Here is a 24,609-nt window from a genome sequence, read left to right as displayed (position 1 = left end):
GGGCATTGCAGTGACCAATTCCCATTATAAGTCAATGGGAGTTGCATGCCCAACTCCTGTCCTGGCCTTTGAAAATCTCTCCTTTGTCATGGCCTTGTCTTCACTGTGAAAATAAGTGTTTTCTCCTAATGGGAAGGATAACTTGGTGTAAGATCCTAGTGGAGACAGGGCACAGGTAGTTTAGCCTTGATGTAGCTCATCAAAGTCAATCCCTCCCTTCCACCTGCTTTTTACCTTAACTAATAATAATGAGATTAAAAACTACATTTACCTTGTCTCCATTGGAACTATGAATGTCAATGTGAAAACACACCTTGTTTGCGGTGAAGGTCAACAGTCTGTGGGAAAACCAGGAAATGATCTAATTTCTTTACCCTCCCAGGAACCATAGACATTCTGATCTAGTCTTTCTCTTGCTCATAGCTTTCCTCAAGGCTGTTTTCACCTCTTTGTTCCTTATGGGATATATGAAGGGGTTCAGCAAGGGGGTTAGGACAGTGTTGAGGACAGACACGGCCTTGTTGAGACTGAGGGAGGAGTGGGCCATGGGCTTCAAATACATTAAGATAACGGCTCTGTACAGTAAGGAGACCACAGTGAGATGGGACGTGCAGGTGGAAAACGCCTTTTGGTGTGCACTGGTGGAGTGGATGTGGAGTATGGTAGTGATGATGTAGGTGTATGACACCACACTGCAGAGGAGGCTGGTTGGTATGATGGTGATGGACCCCGGGTAGCCAAGGAACTCAATGACACTTGTATCTGCACAGGCCAGTTTCAAGAAGGGCCCAATGTCACAGTAAAAATGGTCGACGATGTTCTCGGTACAGAATGGCAACTGCAGGAGCAAAGCAGCCTAGGAGAAGATAACCAAGAAACTCAATGCCCAGGCTCCCAGGGCCAAAAGAAAGCAGACTTTCTTGGTCATGATGGTGCTGTAGTGCAGGGGTTTGCATACAGTGATATAGCGGTCAAAGGACATGGCTAATAGAATCAGGAACTCAGTGAGGCCAGGAAAAAGTGGAAGAATGACTGCACCAGGCAGCAATAAACACAGATGGTCATTCTGTCCACCAGGAACATCTCCAACATTTGGGTACAATGGCAGTGGTGTACCAGATCTCCAGGAAGGAAATTTTGCTCAGGAAGAAAGACATCGGGGCCTGGAGATGCTGGTCAGCCCTCATGATTACAATGATGAGGCTTCCCTGCTAGAATGAGAAGGTATATGAAGAAGATGATGACAAATAAGACCATATGCCGCCTCTGAAGACTTGGGAAGCCCAGCAGGACGAACTCTTTTACGGGTGACCCATTCTCCACACCTATGTTTATAAGAATTAAGAAAAATAGGTTGATTACTTGTCTCGCTTAAGAGACCCGCAGCTGATACACAGGTTTCATAGCCTGGGCTCCAGCCTGAGACTGACCATCTACACAGCAATTTTAGAGCCCTGCAGGATAGCCCCAGGAGCCAGAGTCAGCTGACCCAGGTCTGAGACTCAGTGCTATGGGTCTTTTATCTCAATGTAGACATACAGATGGATGGGTTAGAATTAGATAGAGATCACATAGAGCAATGGCCATAAAGAATACAGAAAAAAAACCAATATCTATCTGTCTGAATGGAGGGATAAATTCACTGGATAACATAGCCACAAAAGCTCCAGTTAGACTTAACTAAAAATTAAGAATATTTTACACTATATTTTTTCTGGAGTTTGTATAGGATGATCCTGAATTCCTTTCTGGTTAAAAGTATAATAATATTTTTCATTTAACTTCATCTCTTCTGATGTTTGTCTTTTCCTATACCAACACGTCCAGGAACAATATTGATCAGGAAAAATATTCGGTCATATGGTATACATTTGAAAAATATAGTTATCATTTTGATGCTATCACAGTGAGGACCACAAAAGGAGGGATAGATAGATAGATAATCATGTTGCTACAATATCACTAAAGCTTTGACTTACCTCCTCCAATGGTCAGTGACTGATTCATAAGGTGAAGCTGGTATCTCCACATTTTTGCAGCAAATGGGGAAAACCCCACAAGATCTGAATCTGATCTATCCACCTTCTTTTATGTCCCATCACTGCTTTATATAAACTATTTTCTTCTAAGGAAGTAGGAATATTATAGTAGGAATTTCAACCCAGTAACACTGGTACTTGGGTGTTCATTGGCAGTGCCGTCACAAGTGCAGTGGATATTATTTTCTTTAACCACAAATCAACAGAAGTAAGTTTGAAAGGGATCAAAATACAGCGGAGCATTTTCTAAATTAAATAGTTCTAATTTCTGTGTTGTGTTGCTAGAAGTTTACAAGGTGTGTTTCTTAATGAAATCCACTCCATTTGCACTCTGAGCCCTGTCATTCTTTATTCTTCTTTTCAAATCGTATTAAGTGCAAGAAAATTTTATGGAAAGATATTGCATGTCGCCATCATTTCTTTCTCAAAATTAGCAGATAGAGAAGATCCTGAAACAAATCCAATCTCTCTAATCTGAGTAAGTGATGTGTTTCATAGATCTGAAACTAGTTGGAGTAGAAGTTAAGACTTGCTTATTATATCCTATTTTAGGGCCTGATCCAAAGTCAATTGAAGTCAACAAAAAGACTCCCATAGATTTCAGAAAGCATTGGATCAAGCCCCACATAATTATTCCCTCACTAGAAATAATTATTGTCTGATGATTTTAAGTTTATGCAGGATTCAATCCCTAGAGTTCCCAAAGCATTACCCTTGGGAAGTACTTCAATAACATTTTAATTGTTAGTCATTCATAAGCAATTAAGTCCACCATTCTCTCGTTGTTTAGAAGTATGTTATGTTCTTATGGTCAGAAGTACATTGATCTTGTTCTGGCCCTCTACATCTGGGAGAATTTCACTCCTACTGTTAACTCTGCTGAACACAAAAGTTATTGCAAACTCCTGTTCACCCTTTAAGGTCTAACCCAAAGCTCTCTGAAGTCAATGAAGAGACTCAGTGTTGAAAACAATTTGTGTATCACCTAAAAGCCCCAGCTAGGTAAGAATCCCATTGTGCTAGTCAAGGAACAAATATTTTTCTCAGTATCTTCACACTTTTATATCCCCTGCTGCTGTATGCGTTGAGTGCTTATGCAAAGTCAGTGTGGGAGCTTCCTCTTTAAAAGTCAATGTCTTTTCTTCTCTGGATTGGTCACATCCAAAAAGCACAGCAGTCACCTGCTTTTACAACGGAGAATACTAGTGCTCTGTTTTCTTGCGGAGAGTAACAAATATGAGGGGTTTTTTTATTTATCTTTGCTTGATGTCCACTTTCCAAGGTAAGGGGAGCATGTAGAGGATGGGAAGGTGGCTGAGGGTTACCAGGATGATGGGGATGAGTCCAGATATGTCAATATTCATTGTACCTTCCCTCTAGGTGGCCAGTCACAGGTTCAGCTGGTCCAGTCTGGGGCAGAAATTAAGAAGCCTGGAGATTCTCTCAAGATATCGTGTAAAACTTCAGGGTTCACGCTCACTAGCTATTACATGAGCTGGCTCCAGCAGACTCCTGGGAAAGGACTGGCGTGGGTTGGAAGAATTGACCCTGAAGATGGTGCTACCATCTACTCCCAGTCCTTTAAAGACAGATTCTCCATCACCACCGATAACTCCATCAGCACCATGTACCTGCAACTCCGCAGCCTGAGAGCAGAAGACACGGCTGTGTATTACTGTGCTAGACACACAGTGAGAGGCAACCCAGACATCACCATGCAAAAACTGAGTGTGAGAGTAGCATTGAATCAGAGGCCTTAGTTGAAATGCTACTGAAAATGAAAAGGTCATTTCAAGCAAAAGCACTAGGGGTCAGTGCAGGATTATCACATATACACCTGTCTGTCCTATTCCACTCTGGTAATCTCTATTCTATTCCTTTCCATTACTGATCCATTCAGGACTTTGTCCCCTCATTTTTAAATATCTCCAGTTATGGGGATATCCACCATTCCTCTTGGGAGAGTATGTAACCCTACAAAACATCTCAATAGTAACCTGAAGACTTTTTTTTTAATTGAAGTGAGCAAGAAGAAATTCAGATATGTGGAGAGAACATAATAGACTAAAGCCATATGATGTGAAAGGCTGCCACAAACTTCCTTCCTAAGAAGAAAATCTTTAATAAGAATCCCTAACTCGTAAACAGCACTTTTCAGCTGTAGATCTCAAATCACTAAACAATGTGTAATATATTTAACCTCTCTGCCCTCCTGTGAGGTGGAGAAGTGTTGCCATCCCCCTTTTACAGGCAGAGAAGCTAAGTGACATGCCCAAAGTCACACATGAAGTCTGTGGGGGAACAGAGAATTGTACCTCTGCCTCCCAAGACCTAGACTAGCACCTGGCCCTAACCACTGGATGATCCTTCCTTTAGGTTGTGTTTTATTACAACCTGTGTGTCCTTAAACAAATAGCTAACAGTGTAGTTCAAGAACGGATCTGCATTTCAATATTTTAAAATGTTCACAATGCCTCAGATTTCCCACTTTTCATCAACAGAACATGCATGGAAGGCCTGAAGGAGACGCAATGTGCAGAACTGTTGGGAGCGGGTTCTGACACTCCTACTCTGATTGAGCAATACCTCATTCCACGGGTGGGTCTGCGAAAGAGAACAGAACTGCTACTGCAGTACAGGTTTCAGAGTAGCAGCCGTGTTAGTCTGTATTCACAAAGAGAAAAGGAGGACTTGTGGCATCTTAGAGACTGACCCATTTATTTGAGCATAAGCTTTCGTCTGATGAAGTGAGCTGTAGCTCACGAATGCTTATGCTCAAATAAATGGGTTAGTCTCTAAGGTGCCACAAGTCCTCCTTTTCCTAGTGCAGTAGAGTGATACTAAACCTGGGATTTTCAAGGAATACCCACTTCAGGTCAATGGACATTGGACGCTGAAGTGAAACAAACAAAGATCATAATCTATCCCTTGGTTTGTCAAGTGTCATCCTTAAAATACTGGTTTCAGAGTAACAGCCGTGTTAGTCTGTATTCGCAAAAAGAAAAGGACTCTGTTCTTTTCCAAGTGCAACAAAGATAAGAATTTCATAGCAGCCTAGGGTATGGGGCTGACCAATTCCCACTCATTGTAATTGGAGTTGGGTGTTCAACTATATTAGGCAGTTTTGACATCTCAGCTAAAAACCACAAATGTAGTAAGATATGAGAAAAAACAACAATGAAACATAAACCCAATAGCCCTAAAACTGCATTAGCAGAGAGACCAAATATTTCAATACCACTTCATCAAAACTCACATTCATGCTTCAAAGGTCAGAATCTTCCACACTTTTACTGACTAAGTAGTACTTTATACTGCAAATATTCCCATTGAGGTGAAAAGCTATATTGTAGTGCTTAGCACAAGAAAGCACTTCCACCAGTGAATGGTGCTGCAACTCAATTTGTGTGTTAAGCTGTTGCCTTGTATGTGGTTATGTTGTCATATTTGAGGTTGCGGTGGGGGTCGTGTGTGAGCAGGAAGTTCAGTCCTGCCTATGTGTGCTGGAGTTGGCAATTACATCGTTCCAATAAATCCTTGTGGTTCTGTAAGGGAACGTTACAATGTACCGCCCAATGTGAGGAATGGTTGGCCCATCGGGGCCCATATACCTCTAAATGGCTGATTCTGCCACCATTGCTATGAATGTTATTGAGACCCCCAGCTACAAGATTGTGCCCACTTCTGGGGTCTGCAGCTCAACGAGTACGTTGAAAAAATGGAAAAGGTTCAGAAAAGAGCCACAAGAATGATTTGGTGTCTGGAAAATGTGCCTTGTATTAAGAGACTGAAGCAGCTCAAGGGATTTAGTTTATCCAGGAAAAGGTTAAGAGGTGAATTCATCATGGGCTACAACTGCCAACATGGGGAAGCTATTTCTGGGGTCGATAATCTAATAGAAAAAGGCCTAATGAGTGCCAGCGAGTGGCAGGTGAAGCTAGACAAATTCAGGTTAGAATTAGGGTACAAAGTTGTAACAGTGAGAGTACTTACCCCTTGGAACCACCTACAATGGCCTGGGGTAGATTCGCCATCGCTTGAAGTCAGAACTAGATGTTTTCTAAATGACTCGGCCCTAAACCAAAAAGAAGTTATGGGCTTCCTGCTGAGATTACTGGGTGAGGTTCTTTGGCCTGGGTTATAGAGGAGGTCACAAGATGATCACTTCTAGCCTTATAATCCATGATTCTGTGAAGTGTATCTTATGCCGTAACTTGTCCTATTGTGCTGGATTGTTACTTAACCCAGTGGTTCTCAAAGCTGGTCTGCAGCTTGTTCAGGGAATGCATGTCCCTTGGCCCACGCCACTTCCCGCAGCCTCCATTGGCCTGGAGCGGCGAACCGCGGCCAGTGGGAGCCGCAATCGGCCAAACCTGTGGACGCGGCAAGTAAACAAACCACCAGGGGCTTTCCCTGAACAAGTGGCAGACCGGCTTTGAGAACCACTGATTTAACCCACTCCCCCAGGCATGTCACTCAGTAAGAGGGAGTGAGAACTCACTTACGACTCCATTTGTGCTTCCAAGACCTTGCATCCAAGAATCTTAATTTCATACCCCTTGAACTCAATTTGAGCCAGCTCAGGTTGGGGAGGAAATGATTTACTGCTATAATATTTCAGCAGAAAAAAGCCCACTCCAACCCCCAGTAAAGTCAAAGGGAGTCCTTCCACTGACCTCAATGGGAGTTTGATCAGTCTTTTTATGCCACAACCTTGGAAGGATAAATGTGAAAAATTTTGATCAAGAAGCCTGTCTCTGAGACACAATGACCTCTGGGGCTATTCCTCTGTGGTAGAAGTCTCATTTCAAGCTCTGCCTAAATTAAGGATCCTACCCTTTGCCCTAAAAGGCACTGCTGAGGGGATGAGTGAATCCACACCACGAGCAAACCGAACAGAATCCAGACCAGTGTCTTGCTACTTTTTATCCCCACCTGCTTCTGAAGGCAATGAGTGTTTATGCAAAGTCAGCTGGGAGCTTCCTGTTTAAAAAGCCAAGCCCTTGTCCGCTCTGTGATAACCACTTTGAAAAAACAGGGCTGTCACCTCTTTTTACAGTGGAGCATATTCGTGCTTGGCTTCACGGCAGAGGATAATTATGAGGCGTTTTTTAATTTACCTTTGCTTGATGGCAGCTTATGCCGGTAATTTGAAAACATGGGGAATTTATAGAAAACTGTGTTAATGGGGATGAATTTCGAATGTCAATATTTATTATCTACCTTCCCTACAGGTGTCCAGTCGGAAATTCAGCTGGTCCAATCTGGTGCAGAAATTAAGAAGCCCGGCGAGTCTGTGAAGCTATCCTGTAAAACCTCAGGGTTCACTTTCACTTCTGTCTACATGCAGTGGGTCAGGCAGGCTCCTGGGAAAGGTCTGCTTTGGCTAGGAAGAATTGACCCTGAAGATGGCTCTACCAGCTATTCCCAGTCATTTAAAGACAGAATCTCCATCACCGCAGATAATTCCATCAGCACTGCGTATCTGCAAGTCAGCAGCCTGAAAACAGAAGACACTGCTGTGTATTACTGCGCTAGACACACACTGCACAGAATCCAGTTCATAGCCATGCAAAAACTCTCAGTGCGAGGGCAGCACTGGATCACAGATTATACCTATGGTACAGCCCTTCCAGGCCACGTCTACTCTATTTCCATTGTAGGGCACTGTAGGGATATCTGCTATACATATTTCTATTCTGTTCTGTTCTATTCACATTCGTATGTGTTCAAGAATTCGTATCTCTAAATTTTACTTGTTCCTAATTATGTGATATGCACCACTTCCCCTGAAATATCCTTGCACTCGAGAAACATACCAACATATCATCGCACAAAGAGAAACATCTCACCAGGAAGAAGATTTTATAAAATTCTACTGAACACGACTAAATGAATGAATGAAAGAAAAACTGAAGGAATATTTCAGGTATGTCCACACTTTGAGCTGTACGTCTGCATTCCAAGCTAGAGGAGACGTATCTTCGCTTGTTCTGACTGAGCTCTTGTGCTAATCATAGAGTGTAGCCACGGAGCAGGATGAGTCATGGGATGCGCTAACCATGCTGAGTACGTACCTATCCAAAACGCAAGGCACATATCTGAGGCAGCTAGTCCCTCCTGCCTCTTGCTTTGCCATGACTACATTCAATTTTAGCATGCTGGTTCAATCAGAGTCTGCCTGTTATATATAGATATATATATAATCATGACGTTTTTATTACACCTCTGGCGTTCAGGGCAGTGACGAAGCTCCTCCACTCCTGTCTGTTTCTGGCAAGTCTTTCAATGGTTCCCCAGCTGTGCCCCAGATTTTTCAGTTTGGCTTCCACAGCTCTTTGCCATCTTGTTTTCGGGCGGCCTCGTTTTCACTTGCCTTCAGGTGTCCGTCTTATTGCTACTCTGGTGATGGAACCAGTTTCCATCTGAAGCACATGGCCAATCCATCTCCAGCCTGTCCATAGATCTTGGTTTGAGATTGTTCTGGGTTGTATGGAATGAAGACAGTTTGGACATGTCATACTTTCTCATTTCCCAGCATTCTGCACTATAAAGTAGTGTTGAAAGTACACAGCTCTGATAAATCTTGAGTTTGTTTTTTGTGTTGTATTTTGATGATTTTCAGACTATATTTAAGCTCCTGAAGGTGTTCCTGGCTTTATTGATTTTCTTCTGTATGTCCTGGCTTGTTCCAGCATCCTGGCTGATGGTGCTGCCCAAGTATGTGAATGTTTCTACATTGGTGAGAACATGATCTATACTGGTGATGGTGAGGCAATATTAAAGATCATGATAGCTGTCTTATTGCGGTTGATTTTCAGTCCAATTTGGGGGCTGAATGCACTGAGTCAAGTTGTTTTTTCTTGTGTATGGTGTTGGGTGTGTGGTAGGAGAGTGACATCTGCGAAGTCCAAGTCATCAATTAGGAATAGCTGAATCCAATTAAATGCTGCCTGAGACCTTTTAAAGCTCCTCCCCTGTTGAGAGAAAGGAGGAGAAAGAGAGAGGGAGGCAAGCTGTCACTAGGCTAGCGGCATCAGCGTCTCCAGGAGGAGAGGCTCTGCTTCTTCCCAGAGGGGAAACAGACAAGCCTGAGCCCCTGCTAGGGGAAGGCCTGACACCCCCAGGCAAACCACAGGAGGATGCCCCGCCCCAGCGAGGAGGCAAGGGAAGGTATCTCCCTTTGTACTGGTGTCTAGTGAAATAGTTCCTTCTGTTTGTTGGAGGATCACCCCTTAGACCTACCCAGAAAATACAGCCCAAGAAACACAGAAGGGGGGAGACAAAGACTGTCCCAGTGCAGCAGACAGGTGTTGGTTTACCCCATATAAAATTATGTATCAACTCATGTCATGAGTCTCAAACAGAATCCATAACTGATAAACTGAAACTTCCCTGAAGGATCTGACCCCCTTCTTAGGAATTGGCCATCCGCTCACTACGTGAGTTTTGGAAATCTTGGCACACATGTGAAAGTCAAGATAAGACTGGTTTCTGCCTTTCTGGAAGGTGTGTTTTAATCAAACACAGGTTACTGGGCTCAATGCAGGAGCAGCTGGATGAAATTCTGTGGCCTGTATAATGCATAGGCTTGGCAGAATTCAGTTTTTTTCTTTTTGATCATATTGAAACAGAGAGGCTAACAGAGGGAGTTTGCCTGGGATCTCCCTGAGAGGAGGTACGCTAAGGGCTGCATTAGGGAGGCTGTGTTGGTGAATATCTGAGTGTCTGTTGTGGGGACAGTTTGACTGTGTGCTTGATTGGTGGTATGAAAAGTGTGAATTGGGAGTGCTTTGTTCCAGGTGAGCCTTGAGTGGGCCTGACTGTTATAAAAAGCCAGTCAGCTGCGAACCAGCTGAGCGGCGAACAGCAGAGCGGCTAACAGAGGGAGTTTGCCTGGGGAGAGCCCACTGCGGCTTACATCTTGCTGGCTTCTCTGAGTGGTTACTACAACTCCTGAGGAAGCTCGTAGAAGGAAGGTAATATGGATGGGGGGTGTTCAACTGTTGTGACCTGCACTGGATGTGCCATGTTTGTCTTTCTTCCACAGGACAGAAGCGACTTTGTCTGTACAAAGTGCAAGCTGGCCTCCATATTGGAAGAGAAGGTTCAAGGTCTGGAGCAACAGGTATCAACCCTGCACTGAATAAGAGAAACTGAAGATTTCCTGGCCAGACGTCAGGATATGGTTCTACGGACACAAGGTTCTGAAGATTCAGAGCAGGCTGCGCAGTGGGGACAGGAGGATGGTGAAGAAATTTGGCAGCATGTGACCTCCAGAAGAAGAAAGGGGAGCGTCCATGTACCAGCAGCGCAGATACAGGTAAGTAACCATTTTCATGCTCTCTCCACAGGTACTAATGTGGAGAGTGGACCAGATGATAGGTCTGAGGGAAGGGAGCAGAAGGAGACTCCGCCGATTGGAAGGCATGAGATGCACTGTCCTCGGGATGGGGGTTCCACAACCACTGCTCCCAAGAGGAGGAGGCGGGTGGTGGTGGTCGGGGACTCTCTCCTCAGGGGGACTGAGTCATCTATCTGCCACCCCGACCGGGAAAACTGAGAAGTCTGCTGCTTGCCAGGAGCTAAGATTCGCGATGTGACGGAGAGACTGCCAAGACTCATCAAGCCCTCGGATCGCTACCCCTTCCTGCTTCTCCACGTAGGCACCAATGATACTGTCAAGAATGACCTTGAGTGGATCACTGCGGACTACGTGGCTCTGGGAAGAAGGATAAAGGAGTTTGAGGTGCAAGTGGTGTTCTCGTCCATCCTCCCCGTGGAAGGAAAAGGCCTGGGTAGGGACTGTCGAATTGTGGAAGTCAACGAATGTCTATGCAGGTGGTGTCGGAGAGAAGGCTTTGGATTCTCTGACCATGGGATGGTGTTCCATGAAGGAGGAGTGCTGGGCAGAGACGGGCTCCACCTAACGAAGAGAGGGAAGATCATCTTCGCAAGAAGGCTGGCTAACCTAGTGAGGAGGGCTTTAAACTAGGTTCACCGGGGGAAGGAGACCAAAGCCCTGAGGTAAGTGGGGAAGTGGGATACCGGGAGGAAGCACGAGCAGGAGCGCGCGAGAGGGCAGGGCTCCTGCCTCATACTGAGAAAGAGGGGTGATCAGCGGGTTATTTCAAGTGCCTATATACAAATGCACAAAGCCTGGGAAACAAGCAGGGAGAACTGAAGGTCCTGGCAAAGTCAGGGAATTATGATGTGATTGGAATAACGAAGACTTGGTGGGATAACTCGCATGACTGGAGTACTGTCATGGATGGATATAAACTGTTCAGGAAGGACAGACAGGGCAGAAAAGGTGGGGGAGTTGCATTGTATGTAAGGGAGCAGTATGACTACTCAGAGCTCCGGTACGAAACTGCAGAAAAACCTGAGAGTCTCTGGATTAAGTTTAGAAGTGTGAGCAACAAGGGTGATGTCGTGGTGGGAGTCTGCTATAGACCACCGGATCAGGGGGATGAGGTGGACGAGACTTTCTTCTGGCAACTAATGGAAGTTACTAGATCGCAGACCCTGGTTCTCATGGGAGACTTCAATCACCCTGTTATCTGCTGGGAGAGCAATGCAGTGGTGCACAGACAATCCAGGAAGTTTTTGGAAAGTGTAGGGGACAATTTCCTGGTGCAAGTGCTGGAGGAACCAACTAGGGGCAGAGCTCTTCTTGACCTGCTGCTCACAAACCGGGAAGAATTAGTAGGGGAAGCAAAAGTGGATGGGAATCTGGGATGCAGTGACCATGAGATGGTTGAGTTCAGGATCCTGACACAAAGAAGAAAGGAGAGCAGCAGAATACGGACCCTGGACTTCAGAAAAGCAGACTTTGACTCCCTCCGGGAACTGATGGGCAGGATCCCCTGGGGGAATAACATGAGGGGGAAAGGAGTCCAGGAGAGCTGGCTGTATTTTAAAGAATCCTTATTGTGGTTACAGGGACAAACCATCCCGATGTGTAGAAAGAATAGTAAATATGGCAGGCGACCAGCTTGGCTTAACAGTGAAATCCTTGCTGATCTTAAACACAAAAAAGAAGCTTACAAGAAGTGGAAGATTGGACAAATGACCAGGGAAGAGTGAAATCAGGAAGGCCAAATCACAGCTGGAGTTGCAGCTAGCAAGAGATGTTAAGAGTAACAAGAAGGGTTTCTTCAGGTATGTTGGCAACAAGAAGAAAGCCAAGGAAAGTGTGGGCCCCTTACTGAATGAGGGAGGCAACCTAGTGACAGAGGATGTGGAAAAAGCTAATGTACTCAATGCTTTTTTTGCCTCTGTCTTCACGAACAAGGTCAGCTCCCAGACTACTGCACTGGGCAGCACAGCATGGGGAGGAGGTGACCAACCCTCTGTGGAGAAAGAAGTGGTTCGGGACTATTTAGAAAAGCTGGACGAGCACAAGTCCATGGGACCGGATGCGCTGCATCCGAGAGTGCTAAAGGAGTTGGCGGATGTGACTGCAGAGCCATTGGCCATTATCTTTGAAAACTCATGGCGATCGGGGGAGGTCCCGGACGACTGGAAAAAGGCTAATGTAGTGCCCATCTTTAAAAAAGGGAAAAAGGAGGATCCTGGGAACTACAGGCCACTCAGCTTCACCTCAGTCCCTGGAAAAATCACGGAGCAGGTCTTCAGGGAAACCACTCAGCCTCACCTCAGTCCCTGGAAAAATCATGGAGCAGGTCCTCAAGGAATCAATTCAGAAGCACTTAGAGGAGAGGAAAGTGATCAGGAACAGTCAGCATGGATTCACCAAGGGCAAGTCATGCCTGACTAATCTAATTGCCTTCTATGTCGAGAACTGGCTCTGTGGATGAGGGGAAAGTGGTGGACGTGTTATTCCTTGACTTTAGCAAAGCTTTTGACATGGTCTCCCACAGTACTCTTGCCAGCAAGTTAAAGAAGTATGGGCTGGATGAATGGACTATAAGCTGGATAGAAAGCTGGCTAGATTGTCAGGCTCAATGGGTAGTGATCAATGGCTCCATGTCTAGCTGGCAGCCGGTATCAAGTGGAGTTCCCCAAGGGTCAGTCCTCAGGCCAGTTTTGTTCAATATCTTCATAAATGATCTGGATAGTGTGGATTGCACCCTCAACAAGTTTGAAGATGACACTAAACTGGGAGGAGTGGTAGATGCGCTGGAGGGTAGGGATAGGATACAGAGGGACCTAGACAAATTAGATGATTGGGCCAAAAGAAATCTGATGAGGTTCAACAAGGACAAGTGCAGAGTCCTGCATTTAGGATGGAAGAATCCCATGCACCGCTACAGACTAGGGACCGAATGGTTCGGCAGCAGTTCTGCAGAAAAGGACCTAGGGGTGACAGTGGACGAGAAGCTGGATATGAGTCAACAGTGTGCCCTTGTTGCCAAGAAGGCCAATGGCATTTTGGGATGTATAAGTAGGAGCATTGCCAGCAGATAGAGGGACGTGATCGTTCCCCTCTATTCGACATTGGTGAGGCCTCATCTGGAGTACTGTGTACAGGTTTGGGCCCCACACTACAAGAAGGATGTGGAAAAAAAACAAGTGTCCTGCTGCTTTTATCCCACTCTGCTTCTGAAGGCGATGAGTGTTTATGCAAAGTCTGTGGGGAGTTTCCTGTTTAAAAAGCCAACCACTTTTCCCCTCTAGAATAACCACATCGAAACGACAAAGCTGCCACCTGCTTTTCCAGCTCAGAATATCGGTGTTTGGTTTGGCAGCAGAGGATAATAAATATGAGGCATATTTTAATTTATCTTTGCTTGGTGGCAGCTCATCCAGGTAATTTGAGAACATGGGAAATTCACAGGATGCTAGGATAATGGTAATAAATCTGCTGTTCCAATATTCATTATATGCCTTCCCTACAGGTGTCCAATCCGAGGTTCAGCTGGTCCAATCTGGGGCAGAAATGAAGAAGCCCGGAGAGTCTGTGAAAATATCCTGTAAAACCTCAGGCTTCACTCTCACTGACTACTATATGCATTGGATCAGGCAGACTCCTGGGAAAGGACTGGTTTGGATTGGAAGAATTGACCCTGAAGATGGTGCTACTAGCTATGCCGAGTCCATGAAAAACAGAGTCACCATCTCGACAGAAAACTCCATCAGCACCATGTATCTGCAACTCCGCAGCCTGAGAGCAGAAGACACGGCTGTGTATTACTGTGCTAGACACACAGTGAGAAGAAACCTAGTTCTAGCCCTGCAAAAACTCTCAGTGTGAAGGCAGCATATGTTGGATCATATTAAAGAAGTTCTGTATTAAAATCACCAATGAGTTTGATTCCCCATAGTTTAAATTCCAGGGTATTACTAATTAAGAGGTCTCTTGGTTTTTGGTGCTGTTTCTCTCCCTCTATGTGTGAAACTTGCAAGCTGCTAATTGCGTTAGTACATTCTAAGACAGAGTCTGTTCTCAAAGCAATTCTTTGTAAGAACAACTATTCACACAGAGAGAGACTCAAAGCAATACTCTGTAACAACAGAAACAGCACCCAGAGACTCCCCGCCCTTTTGTTGTATTAACAATTGTGATTAAAATAGAGATAGAGGATGTACGTGGATGGATGCTTGGTGTGGATAATAACTGAATGATCAGGGAGGTGCCAGCCTAAGAATCCAGTGTCCATCGGCTGAAGAAGGCGTCAAGTGGAAATAACCAGAGGACCCCTGGAGGGCAGACTGGAATCCACCCAACAGCCTCAAGAATGGGAGAACCAAAGAACAAGATAACATCTGGCAGCACGGAGCCGTCAGAAATGTGCCATCTGCTGATTGATTCAGCAACAGCATGATGAAGCAATTCCCATAGACCAGCACAGGAAGAAATTCCTATAAAAATGGACTCTAGAAAGTGAGAACTTTGGGGTCTGATTCTGCAAACCAACTTCCAGGAGCATCAGATGATTATCTGACAAGGCCCTGCTCCCTCCTCGTGTCCAGGCCACCTGGCCAGTGGCTTGGCATGAGCAACTCTAAGGCTGGCAACTATGATAACAACCTTGCAGAACCTGTGTGTGTGTATGTTTGTATGAATGAATGTGTGAATAAATATGAGATTGAATGGAATGTTATCACTATAACTAACTGCTTACTATGATTCTTTCTATATTCACAATAAATGTGGTATTTTGCCTTTTCCCCTTTAATAAGATCCTGCTGGGTTTTATTTTATTGGTATAACACATAGACTGCATGCAATAGACCTGTCTGGCAATGTCTACTCTATATCAACTTGGGGGCAATGTAGGCTTGTCACTTATACAAAATTCTGTTTTATTCTAATTAGTCAGATTCTGATAGATCCAGAACTTTCCTGCTTTCTGTTTCTTTAATTTTGGAGCATCCACCCCTTCCCTTGGAAGTTTAAACTCTAAAAGTTCTTCATAAGTAGAATTCCCTTAATCATATTTAACAAGAGCAAAAACTTGAAGGAATGTCAGAGACAGAGAAATATATTTTTAAAAGTTTTCTACCACCTTCCTTTCTGCCAGAAAATCATTTAAATTAAAGTCTGGCTGTCATCAAAGAAATGAAAATTGCTGCAATTCAAAGCATGGCTGTGGTTCAAACACTCATTGTAAATTATGTAATGGCTTATCTTCATCTCATAAACAGAATCCACGCCTGATATTTTCAGAGGGACCAAAAGGATTTTCATGTCCCCTTCATAGGAACTGGCATCCGAATCGCTAAAGGGCCAGATTTTTGAAAGGTATTTAGGCACCCAGTAGAATGTTCAAAAGTTCCTAGGATCCTAAAACTCATGGATATCAATGGGTGTTGGGCACCTAGACGTTTTTGAAAATTCCACTAGGTGTCTAAATCTACTTAATAGCCAGCCCTAAGGAGATCTTGAATATATGTTAGATTTGGGTGTATGAGAGTAAATGGGACTATTTTACTTGCTTATACATTCGGTCAGGAGCAGATTGGGAGGGAGGGTTATAGAATAGGCATCATTTTGGCTTTTTCCTCTTTTGAGTCAATGGTCAGAGTAGTTGAGTCAGAACAGATTGGGGTAAGTAGCAAGTTAAGGCCAGGTTTTAAAAGATATTTAGGTGTTCTGCACTCAGTGTCACAACGTCCAACTGATTTAGGAGCCTGTCGCATTTTCAAAAGGGATTTAGGGAGTTAGATTCCTATGTGCTTAAATCCCTTTTGAAAGTGAGATTTAGGCTCGTCAATCAGTTAGGCATTGCAACGCTGAAAACAGCAATTCCTAAATTCCTTAAAAAATCTAGGTCTAGGTGCCTAAATCCCATTGATGTCAATGGGAGTTAGGCCCCTAAATACCTTGGAGGATCACAGCCCTAGGCCCTTTGGAAAATCCCCCTAGCTGTTTACGTGCATTTTACTGGCACCTAAATGCCTTTGAAAATCTGCTGCTTACCGCTAGATTATTTAATCTGTAAAAACCCAATCCAAATTCCATTCTAGTCAATGGATTCTCTCCCTTGATCCGAATGGGAAATGGATCGAATCCTTCATGCCTCACCATGGGAAGAAGTGGAAGGATGTGGATAAAGAGGCCTATCTCTGAGACACAACACCTTCCAGGTGTATTGCTGAATCAGGACAGTCTTGTTCCATGTCATACCTGGAATAAGAACCCAACCCATTGCCCTGAAGATATGGCTGGAGGGTTAGAGACTCTGCCATGTGAGCAAGCAGATGAGAATCTGGGCCTAAGTGTTTTGCTACCTTTTATCCCCCTCTGCTTCTGAATGTGTTGAGTGTTTATGCAAAGTCTGTGGGACACTTCCTGTTTAAAAGCCAGCCGCTTTTCCCCTCTGGAATAATCACGTCAAAACAGCGGGGCTGTCACCTGCTTTTACAGTTCATAATATCGGCGTTTGGTTTGGCTGCAGGGGACAGTAAATATGAGGCATGTTTTCATTTATCTTTGCTAGATGGCACTTTGTCCAGGTAAATGGAAAACCTAGAGGATACATGTGATTCTAGGGTATTACAGATAAATCTGGAATGTCAATATTTATGATATACTTTTCCACAGGAGTCCAGTCGGAGGTTCAGCTGGTCCAATCTGGTGCAGAAATTAAGAAGCCTGGCGAGTCTGTGAAGCTAACCTGTAAAACCTCAGGGTTCACTTTCACTTCTGTCTAAATGCATAGGGTCAGACAGACTCCCAGGAAATGTCTTGTTTGGGTAGGAAGAATTGACCCTGCAGATAGTGAAACAAAATATTCCGAGTCCTTTAAAGGGAGGTTCACCATTACCACAGCTAATTCCATCAGCACTGCGTATCTGCAACTCAACAGCCTGAGAATAGAAGAAACCGCTGTGTATTACTGTGCTAGATACACACTGAGAAGAAGCTTATTTAAAGCTGTCATAAATATAAAGGGAAGGGTAAACCCCTTTAAAATCCCTCCTGGCCAGAGGAAAAATCCTCTCACCTGTAAAGGGTTAAGAAGCTAAAGGTAACCTCGCTGGCACCTGACCAAAATGACCAATGAGGAGACAAGATACTTTCAAAAGCTGGAAGGAGGGAGAAAAACAAAGGGTCTGTTTCTGTCTGTATGCTGCTTTTGCTGGGGACAGAACAGGAATGGAGTCTTAGAACTTTTAGTAAGTAATCTAGCTAGGTATGTGTTAGCTTATGATTTCTTTAAATGGCTGAGAAAAGAGCTGTGCTGAATGGAATGACTATTCCTGTCTGTGTGTCTTTTTTGTAACTTAAGGTTTTGCCTAGAGGGATTCTCTATGTTTGAATCTAATTACCCTGTAAGGTATCTACCATCCTGATTTTACAGAGGTGATTCCTTTACTTCTATTAAAAGTCTTCTTGTAAGAAAACTGAATGCTTTTTCATTGTTCTAAGATCCAAGGGTTTGGGTCTGTGGTCACCTATGGATTTTTACCAAACCTTCCCCAGGAAGTGGGGTGCAAGGTTTGGGAGGATTTTGGGGGGAAAGACGTGTCCAAACCACGTTTCCCAGTAAACCCAGATAAAGTTTGGTGGTGGCAGTGGAAATCCAAGGGTAAAATAATTTTGTACCTTGGGGAAGTTTTAACCTAAGCTGGTAAAAGTAAGCTTAGGAGGTTTTCATGCAGGTCCCCACATCTGTACCCTAGAGTTCAAAGTGGGGAAGGAACCTTGATAAAAGCCATGCAAAAACTCTCATTAGAGAGGAAACACAATATTGTAGACTGAACATATGCTACAGCCTTGCCAGGTCACACATCTACTGCTTATCCCCTGTAGGGCAGTGGAGGGTTATCTACTCTACGTCATTCTAGTTTAGTCTATTCTGTTCTTATCTGTTCAGGACGCAGTTCATTTGTTCATAATTATGTGGAATCCATCACTTTCCTTGGAAGATCATTCCACCTTTAAAACATCTCAGAAGTAAGACATTTTTCCTTGAGTACACTGAAAAAGACAGAATGAAAAGATAAATCAATATGAAACTGAGGAAATGTCACAGAAAGATTAACATACTTTTAAAGTTTTCCCACAAAATTCTTTTATGTGAGGAAAATATTTTACTTAAAGTCCGTCCAGCATCAAAGAAAAGAAAATTAGAGTCATTTAAAGATAGCTGTTGCTAGTTTATATTGCTTTAAAATTATAGACTGTCTTGCCTGTCATGATTTTCATAAACAGAATCCACAACTGATATATTGAAAATTCCTAAGGGATCTGCTCCCATTCAGAGGAGTTGGGGATCCAAATTCTTAAGGGAGTTTTGGAAATCTCAGCCCACTGTTGAAAGTCAAGTTACACCTGGATGCCTTTCTGAAAGATGTGTTTTAATCAAAGACAAGGAACTGGGCCGAATGCAGGAGCAACTGGAGGAAATTCTCTGGCCTGTGTTACACAGAAGGTCAGGCTAGATGATCCCAGTGGTCCAACCTGGCCCTGGAAACGATGAATCTAGGCAACAGAAAATATATCTCATGTTGGCTGATCTGGGTGCAGAGGTATGAGACAAGGCTAATCAGCTGCTTATTCCTTCTCCCAGGAGGAGGTGAAAAAGCAGGACTGGGGATTGGCAGAGTTTTGGCTCCACTCCCCTACTCAAAGGTCACTTTAGCTGATGTTAGGGACAGGGAGTTATTTAGTGCAGGTAATTTCCAGCCATAAAGGCCTGATCCAACCCCACTGAAGTAAATGAGAATCTGTCCATAACTGAGCTAAGAGGAATTGGATTACACCCTGGGACAATGAAGGGAGCAAAGGAAGAGGTGTGAATCAGAACCATATCTCTGAGACACAATGCCTCCCAGGGTTAGCCCTGGGCTAGTGCAGATCCTTTCAGGGTTGTGCCTAAAATAAAAGCAAAGGAGTACTTGTGGCACCTTAGAGACTAACAAATTTATTTGAGCATAAGCTTTCCACTCTATGCATCCGATGAAGTGAACTGTAGCTCACGAAAGCTGATGCTCAAATAAATTGGTTAGTCTCTAAGGTGCCACAAGTCCTCCTTTTCTTTTTGCGAATACAGACTAACACGGCTGCTAATCTGAAACCTAAAATAAAAGCCTAACTAATTGTCCTCAAAGGCACCACTGGGGGGGGGGGGGCTGAGCGACTCCCCCACATGAGCATGATGATCAGAAACTGGGCCCAAGTGTCTTGCTGCTTTTTATCCCCCTCTGCTTCTGAAGGCGATGAGTGTTTATGCAAAGTCTGTGGGGAGTTTCCTGTTTAAAAAGCCAACCTCTTTTCCCCTCTACAATAACCACATCAAAACGACAAAGCTGCCACCTGCTTTTCCAGCTCAGAATATCGGTGTTTGGTTTGGCAGCAGAGGATAATAAATATGAGGCATATTTTAATTTATCTTTGCTTAATGGCAGCTCATCCAGGTAATTTGAGAACATGGGGGATTCAGAGGATGCTGGAATAATGGGGATAAATCCGTTGTTCCAATATTCATTATATGACTTCCCTACAGGTGTCCAGTCGGAGGTTCAGCTGGTCCAATCTGGGGCAGAAATGAAGAAGCCCGGAGAGTCTGTGAAAATATCCTGTAAAACCTCAGGCTTCACTCTCACCGACTACTATATGTATTGGATCAGGCAGACTCCTGGGAAAGGACTGGTTTGGATTGGAAGAATTGACCCTGAAGATGGTGCTACTAGCTATGCCGAGTCCATGAAAAACAGAGTCACCATCTCGACAGAAAACTCCATCAGCACCGTGTATCTGCAACTCCGCAGCCTGAGAGCGGACGACACGGCTGTGTATTACTGTGCTAGACACACAGCGAGAGACACCTAGTTCTAGCCCTGCAAAAACTCTCGGCGTGAGGGAAGCACTACTTCAAATACATCTGACATATGAAAATCTAGTTGGGTCATGTCTATTCCATCCCCACTAGGGTGCAGCGTAGGCTCATCCCATAGACACAGGTACATTTTAGTTGGGTTTATATTAATTCACGGGCTTGTCCCATCGTTTGATTGTTTTTGAATAATGATTAAGAAATTTAGGATTACAAGCATTGCAAGGGAATACCAAGAAGGCAATTATACACGTATTCAATGACTAACAAACAGGAATACGGACTATGTCTCTGTATTCTATGTATAGGAAGAGACAGCTTTAGAGAAGAGAGAAAAAGTGAAAAATCTGAAGTTATTCCAGGAATTAGAGAAGAGAAAGAGAGAATTTTGTTTAAAGTCACGTGGGAAGAATTCAGATACAATAGAGAGAAAGAGGGGTGCATGGGGATAGATAGATAGATAGATTTGATTAATTTACTAGAAATTGGGTGTCCAAATCCCCTTTCGCAGCTTTGAAAATCTCAGCCGAAGCGTACATCTCCCCTTACGGCAGCGTGCGGCAGACTCACACCGCAGGGCCAGCTAGCAGAGGTTTAAGCAGCCGTGTAGATGGTGAGGCCCAGCTTTGGCGGGCAGAGAAGAAGAAAGTGCCCCCACGTCTTCGCCCCCAGGGCATATACCCTACGCAGGCTCTCCGCACACCCGGGCAGTGCCGTCCACCTCTACACTGCGACTGGTAGTGTAGTGTCCCGCTGCCTCCCCACCGCCAGGGCCTGACACTGTGGTGTGGCAAATCTAGACACAGCCGGCCTTGTACTGCGGCAGGTCGCTACACACGCAGTGCCTGTCCCCCACGGGCCGCCCTCAGTGTAGACGTCACCTGAACGTCTGCGAAAGCTGCCTGCTAAAACAGCCACCCACTAGATGCCTGGTTTTAGAGCTGATGATAGTCCTTGTTTCAAACCTCAGTGACCTTCCTAGAGGGGTATTACCATGAAAGGGCAACTGCTCCCTCCAGGAAGCGTAGCTGGAGTGCTGTGCAGGTACCAGAAGATGCATAATGGGCTTGTGAGTCTAGCAAGCTGCGAGCAAACCTAGGACTTGTGTCTACCCCCACCCGCCAATTAAAAACAAATAAACAAAAATCATGACTGAGCAATCTAATGGGGGCCACCAGGAAGGTTTCAGTAGCTTCCTCACAATAACGCTGGCGATTTCACTGAAAAATACACCCAAGTTACTGACATAAATATAGTTCCAAGGATGAAATTCCCCTTGACATATAGGGCCAGCACAAGGTCTATGAAATACTTAATCCTTTGAGGTAGATGGAGCTGTTCCACTTTGTGTGAATAATCAAATATTCATTGGGACAGAGAGAAAAAGACTGACTCTAAAGTCTGGTAGGTTTGGCAGTCACCTGGAATTTGGGAACTCCAGCTTCAAGTCCCTGATCTGAATTAAGATCTTCCATATTGCAGGTAAGTACCCTAATCACCAGGCTAATAGCTATTCTGTAAGAACATTTGAACATAAGAATGGCCATACTGGGTCAGACCAAAGGTCCCTCTAACCGAGTATGACAGTGGCCAATCCCAGGTGCCTCAGAGGGAATGAACAGAACAGGTAATCATCAAGTGATCCATCCCCTGCCACTCACTTCCAGACTCTGGGAAACAGAGTCTAGGGACACCATCCCTGCCCATCTTGGCTAATAGCCATTGATGGACCTATCCTCCATGAATTTATCTAGTTCTTTTTTGAACTCTGTTATAGTCTTGACCTTCACAACATCCTCTGGCAAGGAGTTCCACAGGTTGACTGTGCGTTGTGTGAAGAAATACTTCCTTTTGTTTGTTTTACACCTGCTGCCTATTAATTTCATTTGGTGACCCCTAGTTCTTGTGTTATGAGAAGGAGTAAATAGCACTTCCTTATTTACTTTCTCCACACCACTCATGATTTTATAGACCTCAGTCATATCCCTCCTTAGTTGTTTCTTTTCCAAGCTGAAAAGTGTGGGCTTGCTTTCAGAAATTCCAGCCTGGACATGCGCTGAGTCTGTTTGACTGCACTCCTGAAGGTCATGGGGTTGAGTCTCGCTTGATCTCATAGTGAAAGGCCACGTCTGGTTTACCCATCTACAAAAGGGTACCTCATCCATTCGATTAGGGCATTCAAAGGCAGGTCGACATGACGCTGGCCCCATCACTCCCCTGTGTACTGTTAGCTATGAAACTGATGTGCCTTAAATGAGTGAGCCATTGGCTTGGGAGAACTTCTGATGTCAGAAACCTTCCTGGGAAAGTTTCATAGGAACAAATGTGTTTTCACAGAATATTTTGGTTTTGATGAATTGACATTCCCCAATAAAAAAAAAATGTTTAATTGAAAAATTCCTGACCAGCTCTCATGTTTATCCCATTCTAGTGGTTAGTCATCCTAAGACGATAACAGCTCTCAGGTAAGGCAGTAGCAAAAGCTCAGGCTTTTAGCATTGCGGGTTCAACTCTTGCTGATGACTGTGATACACAGGCCTTGTGCTGCCCCTCTGAGCTGTACGGTTCTTTGTCTCACTTAAATCCTCAGCACTGGCTGTGTAGGGGGATGCATTGGTTTGATTAATATTTGCTGGCCCTCTGCAGAGCAAGTCAATCTTATTCTGGTATTTATAACTTGGGTATCTCCTGGTCACCTCATGTAGGCTGGGATTTTCAAAGCAGCCTAAGAGATTTATGCATGCTAATCCCTCTGAATTAATGTGCTTGATTCCCTTAGGCTTCTTTGAAAATTCCATTCCTAGCAACTAGGGTTTTTCCCACCATAGAAAAGCAGCCAGGCTTCAGGAAACCCATTTGCTTGCTCACCGCATTCCAGAGGCTGCCTTCACCTTCGTGTTCCTTATCGTGTAAATGAAAGGGTTCAGCAAGGGGGTGAAGACAGTATTTAGCACTGACACCACTTCGCAGAGAGTGAGCGAGGAATGCACACTGGGCCTCAGGTACACAAACATAACAGCCCGGTAGAGTATCCAGACTACAGTCAGCTGGGAAGCGCAGGTAGAAAATACCTTCTGGCACCCTGTTGCGGAGGGGATGTGGAGGATGGTGGATATTATACAGATGTAGGATACCATGGTGAACATCAAGGAACCGAGAATAGCTGTGATCGCAGCCAGGAAACCCAGCAACTCAATGAGGCGGGTATCAGTGAAGGTTATTTTTAAGATCAGCCCAATGTCACAGCAGAAATAGTTAATAATGTTGGAGTCACATGTGGGCAGCTGGAAGACCAGAATAGTTTGGAATAATATAGCCATGAAGCCCCCGAACCAAGCCCCTATGGACAGCTGGAGGCAGATCCTGGTGGTCATGATTGTGGCGTATAGCAAGAGTTTGCATATGGCCAAATAGTGGTTGAAGGACATCACAGCCAGGATGAAGAACTCCGTGCTGCCCATGAAGAAATGGAAGAAAGCCTGAATGAGGCAGCAATACACGCAAATTTTTGTCTCAACTTCTACAAAGGTCTCCAGCATTTTGGGCACCGTGGTGGTGTACCAGATCTCCAGGAATGAGAGGTTGCTCAGAAAAAAGTACATTGGGGTGTACAGCTTGTGACTGGTCCTCACGATCATCACCATAAGCTCATCCAAACTGACCACTCTCAAAGTTTAAATCCAAGTTAAACCAGAACATCCGGGGGGGGGGGGGGAGGGTAGGAAAAAACAAGGGGAAATAGGCTACCTTGCATAATGGTTTAACTTGGATTTAAACTTTGAGAGTGGTCAGTTTGGATGAGCTATTGCCAGCAGGAAAGTGAGTTTGTGTGTGTATGGAGGTGGGGGGGGGGTGAGAAGGCCTGGATTTGTGCTGGGGGTGGCCCACCTTGATTATCATGCGCATTGTGGGGAGAGTGGTCACTTTGGATGAGCTATTGCCAGCGGGATAGTGAGTTTGTGTGTGTGGTTTTTGGGAGGGGGGTGGGGGGGTGAGAGAACCTGGATTTGTGCAGGAAATGGCCCAACTTGATTGTCATGCACATTGTGTGGAGAGTTGTCACTTTGGATGGGCTATCACCAGCAGGAGAGTGAATTTGTGTGGGGGGGTGGAGGGCGAGAAAACCTGGATTTGTGCTGGAAATGGCCCAACTTGATGATCACTTTAGATAAGCTATTACCAGCAGGACAGTGGGGTGGGAGGAGGTATTGTTTCATATTCTCTGTGTGTATATAAAGTCTGCTGCAGTTTCCACGGTATGCATCCGATGAAGTGAGCTGTAGCTCACGAAAGCTCATGCTCAAATAAATTGGTTAGTC

The 24,609-nt window shown here is 44.6% G+C and overlaps 1 protein-coding gene across 1 annotated transcript; it reads right to left on the bottom strand.

Moving 5' to 3' along the window:
- Nucleotides 1–370: 370 nt before the first annotated feature.
- Nucleotides 371–23,928, bottom strand: LOC311529946 (olfactory receptor 6X1-like; the record flags this gene model as incomplete). Its single annotated transcript, XM_084646234.1, is given in 5 exon segments — nucleotides 371–856; nucleotides 860–1,014; nucleotides 1,017–1,094; nucleotides 1,097–1,211; nucleotides 23,182–23,928. Coding segments are annotated over 5 exon segments (1,581 nt in total).
- Between the last annotated feature and the right edge of the window lie 681 nt (nucleotides 23,929–24,609).

The sequence above is a fragment of the Lepidochelys olivacea genome (genome assembly GCF_965140295.1).
Source record: "Lepidochelys olivacea isolate rLepOli2 genome assembly, chromosome: 13".
In the NCBI taxonomy this organism is placed as follows: domain Eukaryota; kingdom Metazoa; phylum Chordata; order Testudines; family Cheloniidae; genus Lepidochelys; species Lepidochelys olivacea.
This window is presented reverse-complemented; position numbering and strand designations above follow the sequence as displayed.